The sequence below is a fragment of the Nestor notabilis genome, unplaced genomic scaffold (assembly GCF_000696875.1).
Source record: "Nestor notabilis isolate BGI_N333 unplaced genomic scaffold, ASM69687v1 scaffold4348, whole genome shotgun sequence".
Taxonomy (NCBI): Eukaryota; Metazoa; Chordata; class Aves; order Psittaciformes; family Psittacidae; genus Nestor; species Nestor notabilis.
Window position 1 is genome coordinate 110,935 of NW_009939471.1, and position 17,851 is coordinate 128,785.

General features: G+C 36.0%; 1 protein-coding gene across 1 annotated transcript in view; it reads right to left on the reverse strand.

Moving 5' to 3' along the window:
- Positions 1-3,073, reverse strand: part of DNAH11 (dynein, axonemal, heavy chain 11) — a 92,616-nt gene extending 89,543 nt beyond the window's left edge. Inside the window, 3 exon segments of the mRNA XM_010019862.1 lie at positions 403-512; positions 1,799-1,955; positions 2,967-3,073. Of these exon segments, the coding sequence (XP_010018164.1) occupies positions 403-512; positions 1,799-1,955; positions 2,967-3,073 (374 nt within the window).
- Between the last annotated feature and the right edge of the window lie 14,778 nt (positions 3,074-17,851).

The following is a 17,851-nucleotide window of genomic DNA, read 5'->3' on the forward strand; positions in this document are numbered from 1 at the left end:
CTCTGTTCTTGCCACACTGTCATGGCTGATGTTTGACCTTTCATCTCAGTTCAGAATAATCACTCAGAAAACCCAGTAATTAAGATGTGACAAAAATGCCCATGAGATAACAGAAATCGAAAGCAAAAGGCATATTTTTTTTCAGTAGATGCTGATAGCAGTTTATTTACTAAAGGATTAAAATTATTAAATATGCCACTCATATCTTTTTGAGACCCTTTTCACACTGTCCTTATTTTCACAAAATTAAACAAAAAAATGATGTCCATACCTGCTTCTTTTGGCAATCCTCCAGCGCTGAGGCCAAGCTTTCTTCCAGCCTATCAAATGCTATTTCTACATCCAAAGCTCACCAGATCTGTGAATGATTAAGTGCAGTGGGCTGGATAGTTAAAGCCCCACTGTTCTCTCTGCTTCTCATCATAAGCCAGTATTGCTTCTGTGATGCAGAGACGCACCGTTTTGTACACAGTTTCCTCAAGGCGTTGCAGCCAAGACTTTACCAATACTACCTTTTGAAGAAAAAAACCCAAACATGCCTAAATTTATGCGTGTAATATAAATGGTACATTTTATGCTAACAATATATGTGGTTCTGGGCAACCTGATCTAGTTGAAGGTGTCCCTGCTCATTGCAGGGGGATTGGACTAGATGACCTTTGAAGGTCCCTTCCATCCCAAACTATTCTATGATTCTATGAATATAGGAAGCTCATCTCATTAATCTTTACATAATATTTTCTTTATATCAGCGTTCTTTACAAACTTGCAGTGAGAGTGGTGTTTTTACTTCCATTTTCTCTCTTCTACTGCCTCTTCAGTAGGATTTAGATCAGAGGAGCCATTTCCAGTTACTGAAATAACAGACACTGTTTTGTTTTGCATACCCACCTCACTTATACCTGCCTAAGACGGGCATACTGTCTTAGGACTCCAAATATGAAAATCTGAAGTTTTTCTGTTCACACAGAGTAAGCACAGACAACACAGTGTTTCCTGTCTCTGTGCTCTCAGACATAGCTGTATCTTGGAGAACTATCTCTAAGAGACAAGCTGCATATATTTGTCCATTCATTCTGAGGTCTCCCTGCTGAGACAATCAATCATTAGAACCACATGCAACATTGATTTTATGCAATGTGAATGCTTATCCATTCAGCACTGTTCTGAAAACAATAAGTTATTGTCTCAGAAGCTGCTGATCTGTTCTTTCTGACCTACCACTACCCGGTTAGCACATGTACTGGCTGGTCAATTAGCAAATATGAGGCGCAAAACCAGCTAAAACCCCATTTAGCTGATGGGAGACACAGGAGAGAACTGTAGGTATGAAATGGTGTGTGTTAAAGGACAAGAGAGGAGGGGATGATCTGAAAGTATAATGGAAGATGAAATAAAAGGGCGGAAGAAGAGAAGAAGTATAATAAAGCCAATTCAACCATAGGCTTCATCAGTTCTGTGGCTTTGAGTACATTTTTTTTCTTTTGCATTGCTCCTACCCACTTAAGTCTTTACACTTCTTAAAAACAAAAAAACGAAAAAAACCCAAAACAAAACAAAAAAGCCCCTTATGTATAAAGGACTGCTAGACAATTTACTAAATTATTAGTTTATTAGAGTTTGTGGGGCCACAAAATATTTCGAAATTTGGAAAAACACAGTTGTAAGGGGGTTTTATTATTATTTTTCCTAAATTTACATTTTTAAAAGCAGCACTCCATGCCACTGAAAGTATCTATTTCATCTACATCCCAAAGAGAGCAAAATCCAGAATGAGACTGCACATAACTCAACATACCTGACCACTGCATTCACACTCAGCATGGAACTGAACATATGCCTTTTCTCTTCTGTGCATCCGAAAGGCAGCATTTGTAGAATCCTTTACATTCTCATGAAATTTAAGATCAGCAATGTTATCAAAAGGTTTGTTAAGATGATTGTACTCAAAAATACTAGATGTATAAGGAAACCATATACCTTAGATTGCGTTGATCGCATTAATGCATATGTCTATTAAAGTGGATGACTATAATTTGCTATACATAAAATTTGGTGGTTCAGGAAAGTTTAACACAGTTCTTAGCAACTAATTGGATACCGTGAAATATTTGCAACAATCTTACAACTGTGTTTCTTATTCTAATGCTTTCAGCACATAGTGCTTCACTTGATCTTAGCAAGAAAGGTACACTGATCAGTTGTTCAGTCAGTATTTTTAAGTTTTAAAGACAATAGAAAAATTAAACACCATTGTTTTCCCATACTATTAGAACACTTATGCCAATCAAATGGACAAGAATACTTCTGTCATGGCTACACTATCTAACTATTCCATGATAGTTAAACAGGAGGTTTTATGGGAAAAGCCAGGGGGAAATGGTCACGGATAAAGTAGTGAATAATGTAATTAACATTACATTATGGTCAGTGTCTGAAGAATCTGAAGGACAAAGATAGCTCAGTATAAATCTCTGAAGTCTTGAAATAGAGATTAATTATTTGTTGCCCAAGGAAGTTGTGAATGCTCCAACCCTGGAGGTGTTCAAGGCCAGATTGGACAGAGCCTTGGGCGACATAGTTTAGTGTGTGGTGTCCCTGCTCATGGCAGGGGGGTTGGAACTAGATGATCTTAAGGTCCTTTCCAACCCTAACTATTCTATGATTCTATGATTTAATGAATTGTCAATTTAGGCCTAAACACCACATATAACTACACATCTCTCCAAAGACCATGGAGTTTGAAGATCATTGTCTACACACCAGCATGTTCCATGTCTGACAACAAGAACAGGAGAGTGGTTGCTCTTCTTATACGTGGTGTATAGCAATGAGTAAATGAAACAAATCACTGAGATTTACTTATGTGAAGGAGCTACGAGAGTCTAGAATCATGCTTGAGAAGGCTCAGTGTTCAAGATTCATAACTCCTCTTTCCTCTTGGAAAGTATTGGGTTTTCCATTACATCCCTTCAAAAAAAGGCTTTGTCTGAGACATACCAATAACTCTAGCACTCAGAGAATTAATGGCCGTGGCTGGATAGTCACTGAGGCCAGGAGGATCATCTGGCATGCAGATAACACAGTATAAAGCTTCTGAAATACATCAAAATACCTGTGTTTTATACAAATTGGTCTCAAAGTGTCAAAAAACCTAGCAGATTATTGTTCAAGGGAGGAAACCAGAAGCATAGCTACAAAACCACTGGTCATACAATGGTCAGCAGCTCAGTCAGTAATAGCCTAACAGAGCCCATAGATCTTTCAGTCTTATCATCACTACGCAAAGCATGCCTGAAATTTGATCAGTCCATGCCAGAAGCATAGACTTGATGATCTTATTGGCCTTTTCCATTTCTAATTCCTGCAAACCTACCATCCAAAAGTCCAAGTAAATGCAAATTGCATGTGGCTAAATTTCCAGCCAGACACAGCACAGGATTTGTAACACTTCTCCTCAGACGAACAGTTTCATCTCTCCTTCCTGAACACCCTGTACTTGTTCTAGGGGTGTGTTTGTGTGAAATGTTTACTATCTTCTTTTCACAAAGTGTTCCTATTTGTAAGGTAAATTAACACTCAAGCAAAGGTGCAATTTTAAGATACTATTGCCTCTTTAGATGGAAAACTTGCCTTTTGTAGACAAAATGAAGTACAGTAATATGCAAAGAGGCTCACCTGTTTTGGATGTGTTTCTTTTGAAAAGATGTCTAGCAAGTCTACTAAAGAAACAGAAGCGAGGAAAAACTGTGCATTTGGTTTCTAAACAGTTAGCCTGAAAAGAAAATAGAGATTTTAATATGTGCCTTTAAACACCTTATAGTCAAGAACTTCCTCTAAGTTAAGGAAAAAAAATAATCAGACTAACAGTAAAACAGAACAATGCAATCCTCTTAATTTAAAATAATGAATACAGCTGTAAGGAAGAGGGAAGATGGCAAACCTAATATGTTTCCTTTCTAGAAGCTGAAAGGGAATATGCTCTTTTTACTTATTCAGACCAAGGAACCCAAGAGAACAGAATTTTATCAGAAAAGTCCCTGAAAAGGTAAGTTTGGCTAAGCAAACTCCCCTTCAACCTTCCAAGGAGTCTAGTCTTAGAAAGTAAGTAACAAGAACAAAATTTCTTGCTTGACAGGGCAGATGTTTGCAGAAAAATCAAAATAAAAAGTGTCAAGCAGCAGTTGCCAGTCCATGTGAAAGGAAAACAAGGCATGTAATTACTTTGACTTTAGTAATAAAGAATGCAAAATCCACTTCTGATACCCTCCCAAGTAAGCCTGAGACACTCATAATGTTCATTCAGTGGGTTAGAAACAAGCCGGTCAAAGAAATACTGAAACATAAACTCTAAGTATGGTTTGATTGAAAAAAAAAGTATTTAATTACCCACCCTAAATAATTCAAATGCAAGATATAATGGAGAAAACCCACTAACTCTACTAACTTTGAAGTCTCTGTTGATTTCATCAAATCTGTTTACATCTTCAGGCAGCTGGCTTCCGATATCTTCAGAGAAAGTGAAAATACTTTCTAGATGAAACCACATGAGATGAACTTCCATCCAAATACAAATTACAGAATCTGCCATGTTTAATGTATTTTACCAACCTTTCACTGATTCAGAGAAATATACTGCATAGTTACTTTTCAGAATAATTTACAGTTGAACCTTGCAAAATAAAAACCAGCAAAAAACTACACTAATCAAAATAATCTATCAGAGGAACTAGCACTAATAAGAGTTTAAGAATTTTTCCTGTAACTTATTATTATCATATATCATAACAGAATCTTTAAACTTTGCAAATGGACATCATATTTAAAAAATCCAAACAACCAACCAAACAAAATCAACACACAAAAACCCCAAAAAAACCCTAACAAAAGACAAGCTTAGGTATCTGTAGTTTTATTTAACTCCTACATGGAGACAGGAAATCTTTTTGAATATATAGTTACATAGCACACAAAGAATTTCCCAGGACTAACATCTGGAGAAAACACAACTGTCTGCAATAAAGATTCAGGAAAATGTTTTAACTAACCAAGTGTATCAAGGGAGTGAATAATATTGATATACTAATAACATTTCTATTACTTAAATCCTTACTTGATTCTTGTCTAAAGTTTCAAGAAGCTCTTCAATCTGGCTTTTGAAAGAGTGATACTGTGATGCTCTTTGTAAGAAAACTCCATGGCAGCCCATGTTTGGCTGATTTCTGCCAAAATCTGGGAACAGGAAGAGTAGTAATAACATCTATCTATACATATCACATTTCATGTTTTGAGTTGAGAACTTAAATTATTTAATTCAGAGTGATGGTAAACTATACTACAAACAAGAATTTAGTTTCACTAGGTTGCAAATCTTGCTCCCTAGGTAAGTCACATGAAAATACTTCTATCACTAGTTTCTTGAAACAAAACTTATCAAATAGTTTGTTACATACTATTCTGCAAAAACAGGAGGAAAAAAGGGGCAACTCTCACTTTTTAGTACCCAGCACTTTCACAGCGTTATCAGCTACACTTTGCCTTTAATCTTGTGCTTTATGAAGCTGGAGTCCCAGAAGTTCTGTCAAAGTAGTATCTTCTGCTACTATAAGCCTGAGAAAGGAAAGAGACAGCAGGGAGCAAGATAAGTAAATTAGTAAGAAAAATCAGACATAAGCATATAAGAAAGTGTCCAAATGAAATCCAAGTAAAAAAAACAATGAGATAAGTTCTATGCACTTCAGATACTGGATAGACATACTAGATTTACACCAAAACTATGACCTTATCCAGCCTAGATGAAGTATTTCTTGATGATGTTAGTGTATTTTTTTATTATGTCCTGTCTTGTACTGTGACATATTGTGTATCATAACACTAAAAGGCAAGTTTATTTGCACAGCTGCCACTAAATCTGATGTAAAATACAGACAGTATTTGCACACTAGAAATTTTGGGGAGTGGAGGAGGTACATGCCATTTTTGTTACTGTTTTTTCAGATATCAATTTAAAAAATCCTTCAAATTTTTAATCAAGGGTTTGAAACACTCAATTTTTATTTTTTATTTTTTATTTTTTTTAGAAATCACAAAAGATTTTTTACTAGGCCTATTTAGAGGCTGCATTAAAAATTACTTAAAATGTGCTTATATTAAAACTGTATGTGCAAATTGTTTGGTATATTGGAATAGAAGCATTCTATTATACTCTATGTTTTTCCTTCAGCTTTCCAGTTTTCTCCATTTCAAAAATGACTGAAATTAAATATTTTAAAATTTTTTTTAATGATTAAAAAAATTTATCCAAATTTTAAGAATCTAGAAACAAAACCTACTGAGATTCTTCCTGAGAAATTGAAATAAATTCTTTTGGTTTATACGAACGTATATGGCTTTACAGCTATATGTTTAACAGTTGGGGAAAACATACACATAGTTCCCCTTCTAGGATCCTTCTCTTTTTTTTCCCCTTACTATCCACTGACAGGTCAACAATCTCACTATGTACTAATTCTTAACAGAAATTACTATTAGGCTGGTATTTCACATGGCCTTTCTTCCTTACCTTCCATTTCCCTCTGCCCAGCATTTCATCTGTTCGCTATTAAGAAACATTCTCTCTTGTTATCCAGGAAATTTTCTAGCAGTGTTGCTTGATTTTCCTATAAATATTTAATACAAATTATTAGTGGAAAGTATTTCTCTGTCCCAAAGAAACCACAGAATATTTCAAGCTTAGTGTTTTCAGGCTCAGCAGGGAGACAGGCAGGTAGGGAAGAACCCTCTAATTTAGCAAGCCAGGTCTGCCTTCAGAGAAGTAGGTCCTTTTGTCTGAGCAGACACCACAAATTCACTTGTCAACCCACAAGATGCTTCTGTCTGAAGCCTAAATCTGTTCCACTTATACGTTGAATATTAAGGAACAGTGGCTCTACCACATGCCTAACAGTACTGCTGCATCTATATGTAGAGCATGAAAGACCATCACCAGGGTCTCTAGCACAGGACTAGGGAAGTTTTTATTGGGATCACTGGTTTATGTGGCAGAAAAAGCAAAGTGTATGGAAATGTGCTTTCCAGTATGACACTTAGTATTAGCACCGCATTTGCACAGTGATTTTATGGTTCCAGTTAGATCAGAGCCATTTACTTTCACAGCCCGGATGATTTAAATCTAATTTTCTTACTAATTATTTTACTGCAGATAAAAGTATCCATAAATTCAATACCACCATTCAGAGGGGTAAAGGAGACTCATGTGCACACCGTAGCATGATGAACATGACACAAGCAATCAGCTTGTGGGTTGTGATCAGCATCTCCTCTGTTCCAGGAGCTGGCATATGTGCCAGTGAACGATACAAAAGCATAAGAATGCAGTTATCTTGAACCTCTCCTTGCTTTTACCATCCCTACCACAGCATGACAACCCACAGCAGCAGAGTTGGCTAAGTGGAGTCCCTAATTTTGAAGCAATTTAAGCCATGACACCTGCTGTAAAGTCTGATTCTTCTCTTAAAACACTACTAATTAGGCATGCAATTAAATTCATTCCTGAATTAAACAAATCTGTAAAGAAGAAGAAACTTTATACCCACTAGGTTCAAGACTTCTTTCCTTTCGTACTCTACTGTGCTATGAACCCCTGCTATTCCTCTAGTGTCCTGCAAACTGTCTGGGACAGGGCTTTTTTGCTTTATATTTCCCTTGCCCATTGGAACTGCCTTCTTCTGTGTTACTGCTAACAAAACATTGCAAGTACTTCAAACAAAGAAAGTGCCCTCCCTTTAAAAATGAGCATCTTCGCTGCAGTTCCCAGCAGTCTGGAACTATATTAAAAAGAGAAAAGATAAACCCCTGCAAATTCCACCTGTCTCAAAAAATAATGTCATTGGGAGGGGCCTGTCATAAACCCCATCCTCTTTATTCTTTCACATACTGCCTTAACTCAGAGAAGAGACAGCATGGTTTTACCATGTACCTCCACAGAGACTGGAAACCCATCCAAGAGAATAAAGTTGTAAAGGAAAGTCCCTTAAAGAAACCATGTTCCAAAACATTTAGTTTGGGCATGAGTGACAAATCCACTGCAACATCAAAGTGGGTGAGAAGAGTGAGGAAGGGGTGGTACCAAGATGGATAAATTGCAGAAAGGGACAACTATGGAACCTGCCTTGGCAAACCTCTGAGCTGCACATCCATCTTTTTTCCACATTAATCTGCCTCCACTGGGTTTTAGTCCAATCATCAATGCTGCTCTGAAACAGAAAGTACAGATAAAAGCATCAACAGCTTTTGGTAAAGACAAGCTTCTGCTACATAACAGATTAACGGATGCAGAGGAAAGTCCCTCACACAGCACTAGCTCCTGGACATTATTTTTTTGCAACCCTACCAAGAATGTACACATAACAATCCATCTTCTCAAAATTACACACATACATGCGTATATATACACACATATGTGTGTGTGTATATATACACACATATATATAAAAAAATCAAACCATGTCTTTCTTCAGCAATCAAACACAGCTGTATTCACAGAGAACATACAGGTGCACCTGGGAATTTGGGAGAAACTGTGCTGTACCCTCTCCTGGCAATAGAAATGCTGTGTACAAAATTATCGAAAGAACATCTAGTACATATACTTTTAACCTTGTCTATGAAAAAAAACTTCTTGAGGGAAACAGACCTTTACAAGGCTGATTGTCCATACATGTCTGTACATTGACATTTCTAGACTCTTGCTTCTAGCTTTTTACAGCTTTCTAATGTACAATCTTCAGCTCTGAAGTGGAATTTTCTGGCTTTCTGAATTTTTATTTAATGATTTTAATGATTCAGGGAAGTTACTGGTATTAAAAAAACATCAAAATGAAACTACAAAGATTGTTTTGCTTTGTGATTATCTTGAAATTGGTTAACTTCAGAACAGGGATATTTTTACTCTGCATATCCCAAAACACAACAACTATAATTTCAAAAAAGGAATTTGAAAATCTTCACTATTTTAAACTTAAAAAATTAATTATAACACTTTTACAACAAATTAAAAATACAACATTCAAAATACATTCTAAGTTTATATGTTTTAATATTTTTTTAATCTTACATTAATATAAGCTCTAATATCCCAAAGTTTCTTGAGCAACTGTAGTTCTTTTCAACTTTGTTTCATTTACTTCTTGTCTGAAATAGCTACTTCAAATGGTTTTGCAGATTCCTACATTGGTGACATTTATTTTTCCAGCATCTCAAGCTCTTGATTTGCCTTTTAGAGGAAAAGAGCACTCAAAGTACAACTGAAGGGTATATTTAGTTACCTAAACCTGGCAGTGAAGTCTATGGATGCTGTATACATGATAACCTGAGAGCAGTTATTGCAAAGAGGTTAAGAAGCTGCATTTGCATTGTCTCTGAAACCATCCAAGAGGAATAGAAGGTACTCTACATTTGAACCATAAAAAGAAAAGCCACATAGAAAACAGTTGATTTGTACTCATGTAACAAAATCTCATCTTTAAAGTTCTTTAAATGATAACAAATTCCCCTCAATATGTTTTAAAAAGATCCATTAAATAGTCCACTTCAGACTGCTGTATTCAGAAGCACATTACACTGAGTTTTTAAAGGAACATGAATAAAGAATATGAGCAAGTAATCTCTTTGTTTTATGTATCAGTAAGCATATGCAACATTGGAAGAGAAACAAGAGAAACCTAGACTTGGTGGTGCCAGCTTCCCTGGAAAAAAACAAAACAAAACAAAACAAAACCAACAAGCAACCAACCAACCACAAACCCCAAAACAAAAACCCAACAAAAAAAAAAACCCAAACAAAACAAAAAAACCCCCCACAAAACCAAAACACAAACCTCTCCCCAAAACCCCGACCCCCAAATATTTTAATATGTAAACCAAAATATCATTTGATTTAGTACCAAAAAATTACAAGCAAATATGTTTTTTACCTTATCAAGATGAGTGTATGCATTTCTGCACCGGACTGAAAGGCAGCTTCCATTTTAAATCTTTCCCTGAATTCCATCTGTTTCCCCTTATGAAACACAGGTAATGACACCTGTCACTGATTGCATTCTCATAAAAAAAAAACAGATATAAAAAAAAAGACTGATTCCAGAATTCAACATACATCAAGTAAAGTGCATTTCTTCTGATAACTGCAATCTGAGATGCCTGAAGAAGAGTTACTTCGTGCTTTACTGACACATCTCTGTTCTTAATAGCACCATGTTTTTCAGGCAATCCTATTTAACAGAGTAACACTATCTTGAAGAAAAAAAATATCACACACAGCAGAAACATACAGCAGTTTGGTTTTTTTTAACAACAGTGAGGATACCCCAACATCTGACTACGAATAAGAAATTACAGTGGAGGATTTATTTAACCACGAACTGTATTCTATGTCTTGGCTTTTGCTAGAATTTTTGTCAACTGTAAAATAATTAATTTTATGGATCATTGGTAATCATATACTACTTACACTTACTGAACTTATCTGTTATACGTATAATCACATAAAACTTCATTCAAAAATAGCTTGGGAATCTTCCACACAGTAAATCAGAGAGCTTCACTCCTGTTGCTTTAACACATTTTCAAATATATAAAGCTGACCTGGAAATAGCTTTCTCATTCTACAAATCTCCATGAACAAAACATTCAGTAAACTATATGAAAAAACCAAATAAACAAACCCAAACACACGTAAACAAAAAAAAACAAACCAAACCAAACAAACAAAACCAACCAACCAACCAAAAAAACAAACCAAAAATGAAACCCAAACAAAAGAAAAAACACCAAATAACCAGCTTACTGAATTCTTACATGTAAAAAGACCCCAAGCTTATAGTTATTCCTTTAGTGCATGTAAACATGAACACACAAACTCCATTTTGTCTGATAGTGACAAATCTCTGGAGATACTCCTTAAGCATCCAGCTCCATTTCTTACTAATGGTTAGTGAGCTCATTTTGAAAGGCTTCATGTCCACTTTAAACCAACTTCCAAAATTTTTCAAGTCTTCAAAGTTGCTTATCTGCACTTAAAGATTTCTTAGCTGTCAATCTAGAGCAGAGGAGAAATAAATGCATATACTCCCCTAATTCTTTACCCCCACTAAATAGCCAAGTGCAAGGCTAGTTTATTTCTTGCCTGCAATTTCAACAGTTTAACAGTTGAAGGCTGTTGAGAGACTTCATTAGTAAGAGGCATCTTTTTGGATGCTAAACCATGACCATGGAGAAGGAATTGCTTCATAAACTCAGACTGGTCCTCCAGCCAGACAGATGCATAGGTAGCAAGAGGTTTTCTGTACTTCAGGGCTTTGTCAGTAATATTTGCCAGTTTCTCCATAACCTCCTGCCTGATTTCAGACACATCAGACAGCCTTTTTTTCAGTATCCTAGACTATATATAGCTTTAAACCACGAAAGACTAATCTGCTAACTAGATTTCCAAGTAAGCTTTCCAAGAAGAAAGCTATCTAGGAAAGGCACAGTGCAGTCCTTTTTGTCCCCATGCATCCCTCATTTTCAGAAGAACAGAATGCTTTTCCCTGGAAGCTGCATCACAGTGAGGGGAGGGATGCTGGTGTCTTCCACCTTTTCAGCCTTAGCCACTTGCTAGAAGAAGGAAAGAAACAGTTTATGTTATGTTTATACTTTCAAAGAAGCTTCGATGCAATGACTTTTTGTTTACTTTGCATTTAACCTCAGATACAAAGGCATTTGAACACCTTTTTGATGACTGGAGTATAAGAAAGTATACAGGAGATATCTTTTAATTAGTATTAAGCAATTTAAGGGTAGGGATTTAAGGGCTTTTGAAGTCTGATAACTTCAAGAACCTCTGCATTTTATAGAGTAAAAGCTGTCATTATTATATTCTTCAATGTGTCTCTGGGGAAACAATTTCCTACTGAAACAGCCTACCTTACTCCTTAAAGTAGAACTCTGCCCTGAGCAGGTACAGGGCAACTAGGTTTCCTGACTGGAAAACGAAGACATCAAAATAAGTAAGGTTTAAGATTTTATGATTTACTCATACCCTAGAATACTACTGTAATTTCATAAAGTCAAAGAGACACATCACATGCAGATTTAGTTACTATTATAAACAGATACCTTAGGATCAAAATTCACACTCAGGAGGTGATTTTGGGGATTATGCTTAAATACAGGTTGGTCTAAATTAAATTGACAAATTGCATCCACATGAACTTTTGATTCACAGTAGGTCTGATCTTCATATTGATCAAGGAATTTCAATATCTCTGCATATTTCTGAGAAATAAAAGCAGCTTCTGGACATCCTAAGACTCTGCAAAATAAAAAAAAAACAAACCAGACCTAATCAGTTTTATTCTTTTAACGACAGCAATTCACAAAGAAATTCTGGTGAAAAGTTTTAGTTCCCCATATTATTCATTTTAAATGAAGTTCTGTGTATGCTGCCCATTTTTAAGCTATCTCTAGTGTTACCAAATTGAACTAGAAGGGGAAAAGATGCATAAAGCAAGAAGTGAGAACACTGGGAACAATTAAAACTTTGGGAACAAAAGAGGATATACCTCTCTTGCATGTTACTAGCTATGTCAGTGGTCAACAGTTGGAATTGTTGTTACCCCATAACTTAATTCAGGTGTGTCTAACACTCGTACAGGAGTTTTCCATCCTTTGTGCTGCCATATAAAAGCATGTTTGCTGAAGGATGAGGAAAGGAGGAAGAGATGGAGGATAATTTTCAAATAACTTGGATGTCTGAGTGTCCCATGAGTATCTTTGAAATTCTTGTCACCGTAGAACAATAATACTGTTTATGTGGGATATGTTACTGTTGTTCTGAAGCAGAGAAATTCCTGGGTTGGTTTGTTATTGACTTGCCCAAACAATCATTAAGCAAATCTTACAGTTATTGAAAAGTAATTCTGAGACTACTGAGTGCATTTCAATACAGAAACACGAAGCTTCCAGAATATAGCAGAAAATTTGAACAGTACACATGCACAGCATGGATGTTTAAATTGACTTGAGTAAGAGACCATATTCTGCAAAGTACACTTGTTCAGTGATTAGTGATGGCTTATTTAAAGGCTGTTAACTTTCCAGTAAATCAGTGGCAATGAACACTTACAGGTGAGACAGGCAAGAGCAGGACCAAAAAGTCTGCATTTGTTCCTTCCTTTCTTTAAGCTATTTAAGGTTTCCTGAAGTAAACAGCCTATTTTTGTTAATTATTTCATTCCCTTCTTCTGTCTGCTTATTAGAACAGAAATATAGCCATTATGAGCCAACAAGAAAATAATCTTTTATTTTTGCATTGTGCAATACCTTTTAATGTGTTCATCATGTATATGTCTGCAGTTACGCAGTTTTTCATTAAACATTTCCACTGAAATATTGTAATTTAGGCTGAGTATCTCCATGATGACAGGTTCTTTTTAAAAGCTTCCAAAGATGGTTAAATGTTTAAGAAGAAAATAAAGAACGAAAAAAAAAAAAAAAGGAAAACAAACAGCAAAGTAAGCTTTAGAGTTCTTCTTCTGTAATCTCAACTTGAAAACTCATCCAAAATGCTTCAGACGTATATGGATTGGAACTGTACCAAGGTATACTGTCAGTATGTGCATATGCTGATAAACAGCCCATATATTTCCAAATATGCTTCTTTCCTTTGTTAAATATGTTAAAAACTGATAGTCTCCGAGAAAATATTTTTTTTATTGTTATTATTTACAGCTTGCTGCATGTCTGCTCTATTGTAGCCACTTGAAAACTAAAGGAAGAAATAAATAGAAGTGCCAGTAGCTAAGTTGGATGCTTGAATACAATCCAGCATCTTTGGAAAGGCATATTAAATTAACTTTTTTTATTTTAGAATCTCATTCCTTTCTAATCCCCTTCCCCCTCAAGTAATGTGTTTTTTGTTTGTTTGCAAGAATTTTTTTGAACACACTGCATAAACCCACACATAGCACATGACAGGATGAATTACACACACTTCTCTATAGCAAATAAAGAAATTCAGATTTAGTTGTGACTGGTTGCGATATATATTCAAAACTATATATATTTAACATATCAAGAATCCATTTGAGACAATCAGTTCAAGAAGCCCACATTTGTACCCTGAAAGATAAGCATCCTTTGGTGCTCTTTGGGATCAGATCCCCCCAGTCACACCACAAACCATACCATTGCTCTGTTCTGGATTTCAAGCAATTCCATCCACATATTAACCAAACACATACTGCACACTGCCTACCCAGAAGCACGTAAAACTTGTTCTTGGAAATATGTGGACGCTATTCATATATCATACACTGAATAGCACAAACCTTGGAGCTTCTGACAAACAAATTAGCTATAAGATGACTGCTATTGCTTGATAAAGCTTCTGATTAGTATTGTCAAACCCAGAAGCAAATAGTTTCTAAAGAACCTGTGGAAAAAATATTTTAGCAATGACAGTAAAAACAGCACAGTGATTGGTGCTTGTTATTCTACTTGTACTTCTGCCAACACTAATCGTGCATGCATGAGTAAAAGTGGCTCAAACTCGAAAACTAATACTCATTGACTGTGCTTTACTTGGCACTAAGCTGGAAAGTCAACAAACTTACAATGCAGAATGATTGTTCAGAAGCATACTATAAAGGTTGCTTTTGTCCTTAGTCAGTCAAGTCTCTAAGGAAGGACCCATTGCCTCAAAAATGGATCAGCTCAAACCAACTTACATTCTATGTCTGAACAAATATAAGCTGCTAGGTAAAGCACAGCAATTAAAACTGTCATTCAAGCATCTCACCAACATTTATATATAACACCAAAATCTTGAAAATGAGCCCCCAAAAGAAAGGTCTATGAAAAGAACAATAATAAACATTCTTTCCATTTTGTCAGATGTACATACTACAACTGATAGTGAGCATAGTGTTAGGAATTATTTTAGCCATTATTGCAAGACATCACTATACACCAGCATCTTAAAAGCCTTCTCTATTTTTCAAGTAGAATCTACTCATTTATTATTTACACCAGAACTGTATATGAATTACATCCTAACACTAGGAAAATAAGCTTACAGAACCAACTGTCAGTTGTGTATATTACGTGTCAATAATTAACTTTTTTTCTTTTTTTTTTTTAATTTTGGGCAATGTTGGTGGGGGATTTTGTTTCGCTTCATCCAAATTTATTTTATTCACTCGAATTCTTTGGCAAAAGCCATCTGAATGCTTCTCCACATGTGGCACTTCTAAATAATTCAGTCATATGTTCAAGAGAAAGCATACAGAAATATTTTCTTAAGAAATTTAATTTCTGGTTTAAAGAAGTGGTAGGCACTTGGATGCCTATCTCATGTAGTTCCTTTCAGCACTATAAAACAGCACTATAAAATTCACAACCTCCAAGTTCATAAACACTTTAAATAAAAAGGAAATAACAGCTTATGTGCAGGGTGCAAAATTACCATGTTACTGTAATCTGAAATATCATGTATTTTCTTTCTGAAAACTTCACAGCCTTCCAGAAACTCTTCATTCATTCTGCAGACCTGCTCACTTAAATTTTTCCCCTTGATTCCACCCTACTTCAGCTTTTTCAGCTTTTGAAATTCCAACATGATCTAGGAAATTTGGAATTTGGAAATGCATTTGGAAATGAGTAAAAATCAATTAACAGTATGCCTTTCTAAAAAAACTGTAACAAACCTGATGTTTGAGATGGTTTTTGCCTCATTTAACCTTTTCTCTTCTGGTTTGGCAGAATAAGAAGTTAAAACTTGTTTAATCTTAAATAATTAATATGAAAAAAAAGTGGAGTAGCAACAGGTAATTCCAGCAAGGCTTTATCCTGGTCAAGTCACTTATAGGATTAAAACACAAGTGGAAATTAGTTGTTCCATAGAACATAAAAATTTAATTCTATTTTAATTATATCAGATTAAGTTAAAAAAAGCCTAGATAAAAAGCACTACTAAACACAAACTTCATTGTATAAATGCATGATTTATTATCATAAAACAAGATGTTGCTATGAAAAGAAAATATAAAACTTTCTAAAAGGAGTAAAATTGAACCCACTTTAACCTCCTTTGTAACGTGCCAAATTAATTTCTATGGTCTCTGATTTAATTCGAATGAAGTAATTATTTTATGCCCCAAAGGGATGAAAATGACCAGTTCCTTGCATGTTTAGAAACATGCAACACCTATTCTCTTTAGAAGCAATCCACTCACGTGTTCCCCAGGCAGGCTTCTCCTGGACTGCAGAACCCTAGGCTCAGTATTTAAGGTCTACAAAGACTTTGCTCAGTTGCCTCCTCACCCTGATGGGACCTCCTTACACAGGACAGGGCTCCCTGTGGGCCCATCCAATTGTCAAGAACCAAGACTGTCAGCAAGAGACAGCTCATGTGCCATGGCTGTATGCAATGCCTCTGGTGGGTACAAGCAACCACACCTGCAAAACTGGTGGCAGAGGATGTTGTTCCGAGGCACCTACAGTCACCTCCCAGCCAGAACACCTCAGCTTCTCTGTCTGTTGACAGCCAATAGCCATGCGTTCACCCCAAATCCCTTTCAGAGATCGTTCTGGTAGGCACTGTCAGACACTGTAAGACTGGATTTCTTATTCTCTGATGGTCTTTAAAGGGGTGGGATGGAGAGGTTCACTAGCTAAATAATTGCAGAGCTAAAGTACATAATTTTCCAGCTTTGATCCCAGAAATGAGTCTCTCACTTCCCAGAAGGGCACTCTAATCAGCAGTCAGTCTAGGGTCCTACTGCAACTGCTTCCAGTCTCAGGAAAGCATAAAAAAAGGCTCCAGGAGCTGGAATAAGAAGCTATGACTGCTCCCATCCTACACAACTACCCTAACCACAGTATTAGAAAAATATTCTATACTCCTTTCCTGACCTCAGATTTTTCACCTTCTGTTGCTTCTTGACACAGATTTAAAAAGGAGGTGAAAAGTACTCTGCTTCACACAAAGACTAGCCTGAAACACCTCATTTTTTGCAGCTATAAACAGACAACTCCTTCTCAATTCTTAGGGAAAAAAAACCAAAAACAACCAGAGGCAGGCACCATGCTCAGGAAAAAATCTCAGCCATGGGTTGCAAAAAAGAGTAGCATTTTAGTCAAGCAACTTTAAAATCAGTGGGAAGGGCCAGATTTAGGAAACACAGATGACAAGGAATACCTCTATATTCAGGAAGCAGTTCAGGAACGTATAAAATCTAAAAAACAACGTCTCAAATCTGAAATTGTTAAATGGTTAAATTTCTTTGCTATAGGTGAAGTAATTCTCCAATCTGTTTCTGTGACTCGAGAATGAATCCTTAAAGTTTTTTCAGGTAGGTTTAACAATTTTTACATGCTCCAATACTGCTTCAGTTTCCCTTTGAAAAGATTTTCTAGTGACAGATAAAACCTTTGAATTAAATTATGGATCTTTGGGAATTCAATCTCCCAAAACAAGTCAAGGTATTTTCCCAGTGGTCTCGGGTACAGATCAGTATTTCAGGCTTCTATAAGTGCTGTAAAAAAGTAAAAGGGAAAAATGCTACAGTTTAAGAGATTATCACCTCCAAACTAACTTAGCCTCAACAGGGAATGCAAAATCATCCTTTATTTATTTAAAAGAGAAACATGTGTAGGTTTAGGAGCATGTTACAGCTGAAGATTGGTCATGAAACTGCACTGAGGCAGATCAGGTGGCTAGGAGGGTTCCCATTTAGGATGCTTAACAGTGTTCTATAATCAGTCTGTTGTTCCTCTCACCGCTGCCAATCAGACTGAGGATAAGCAGGAA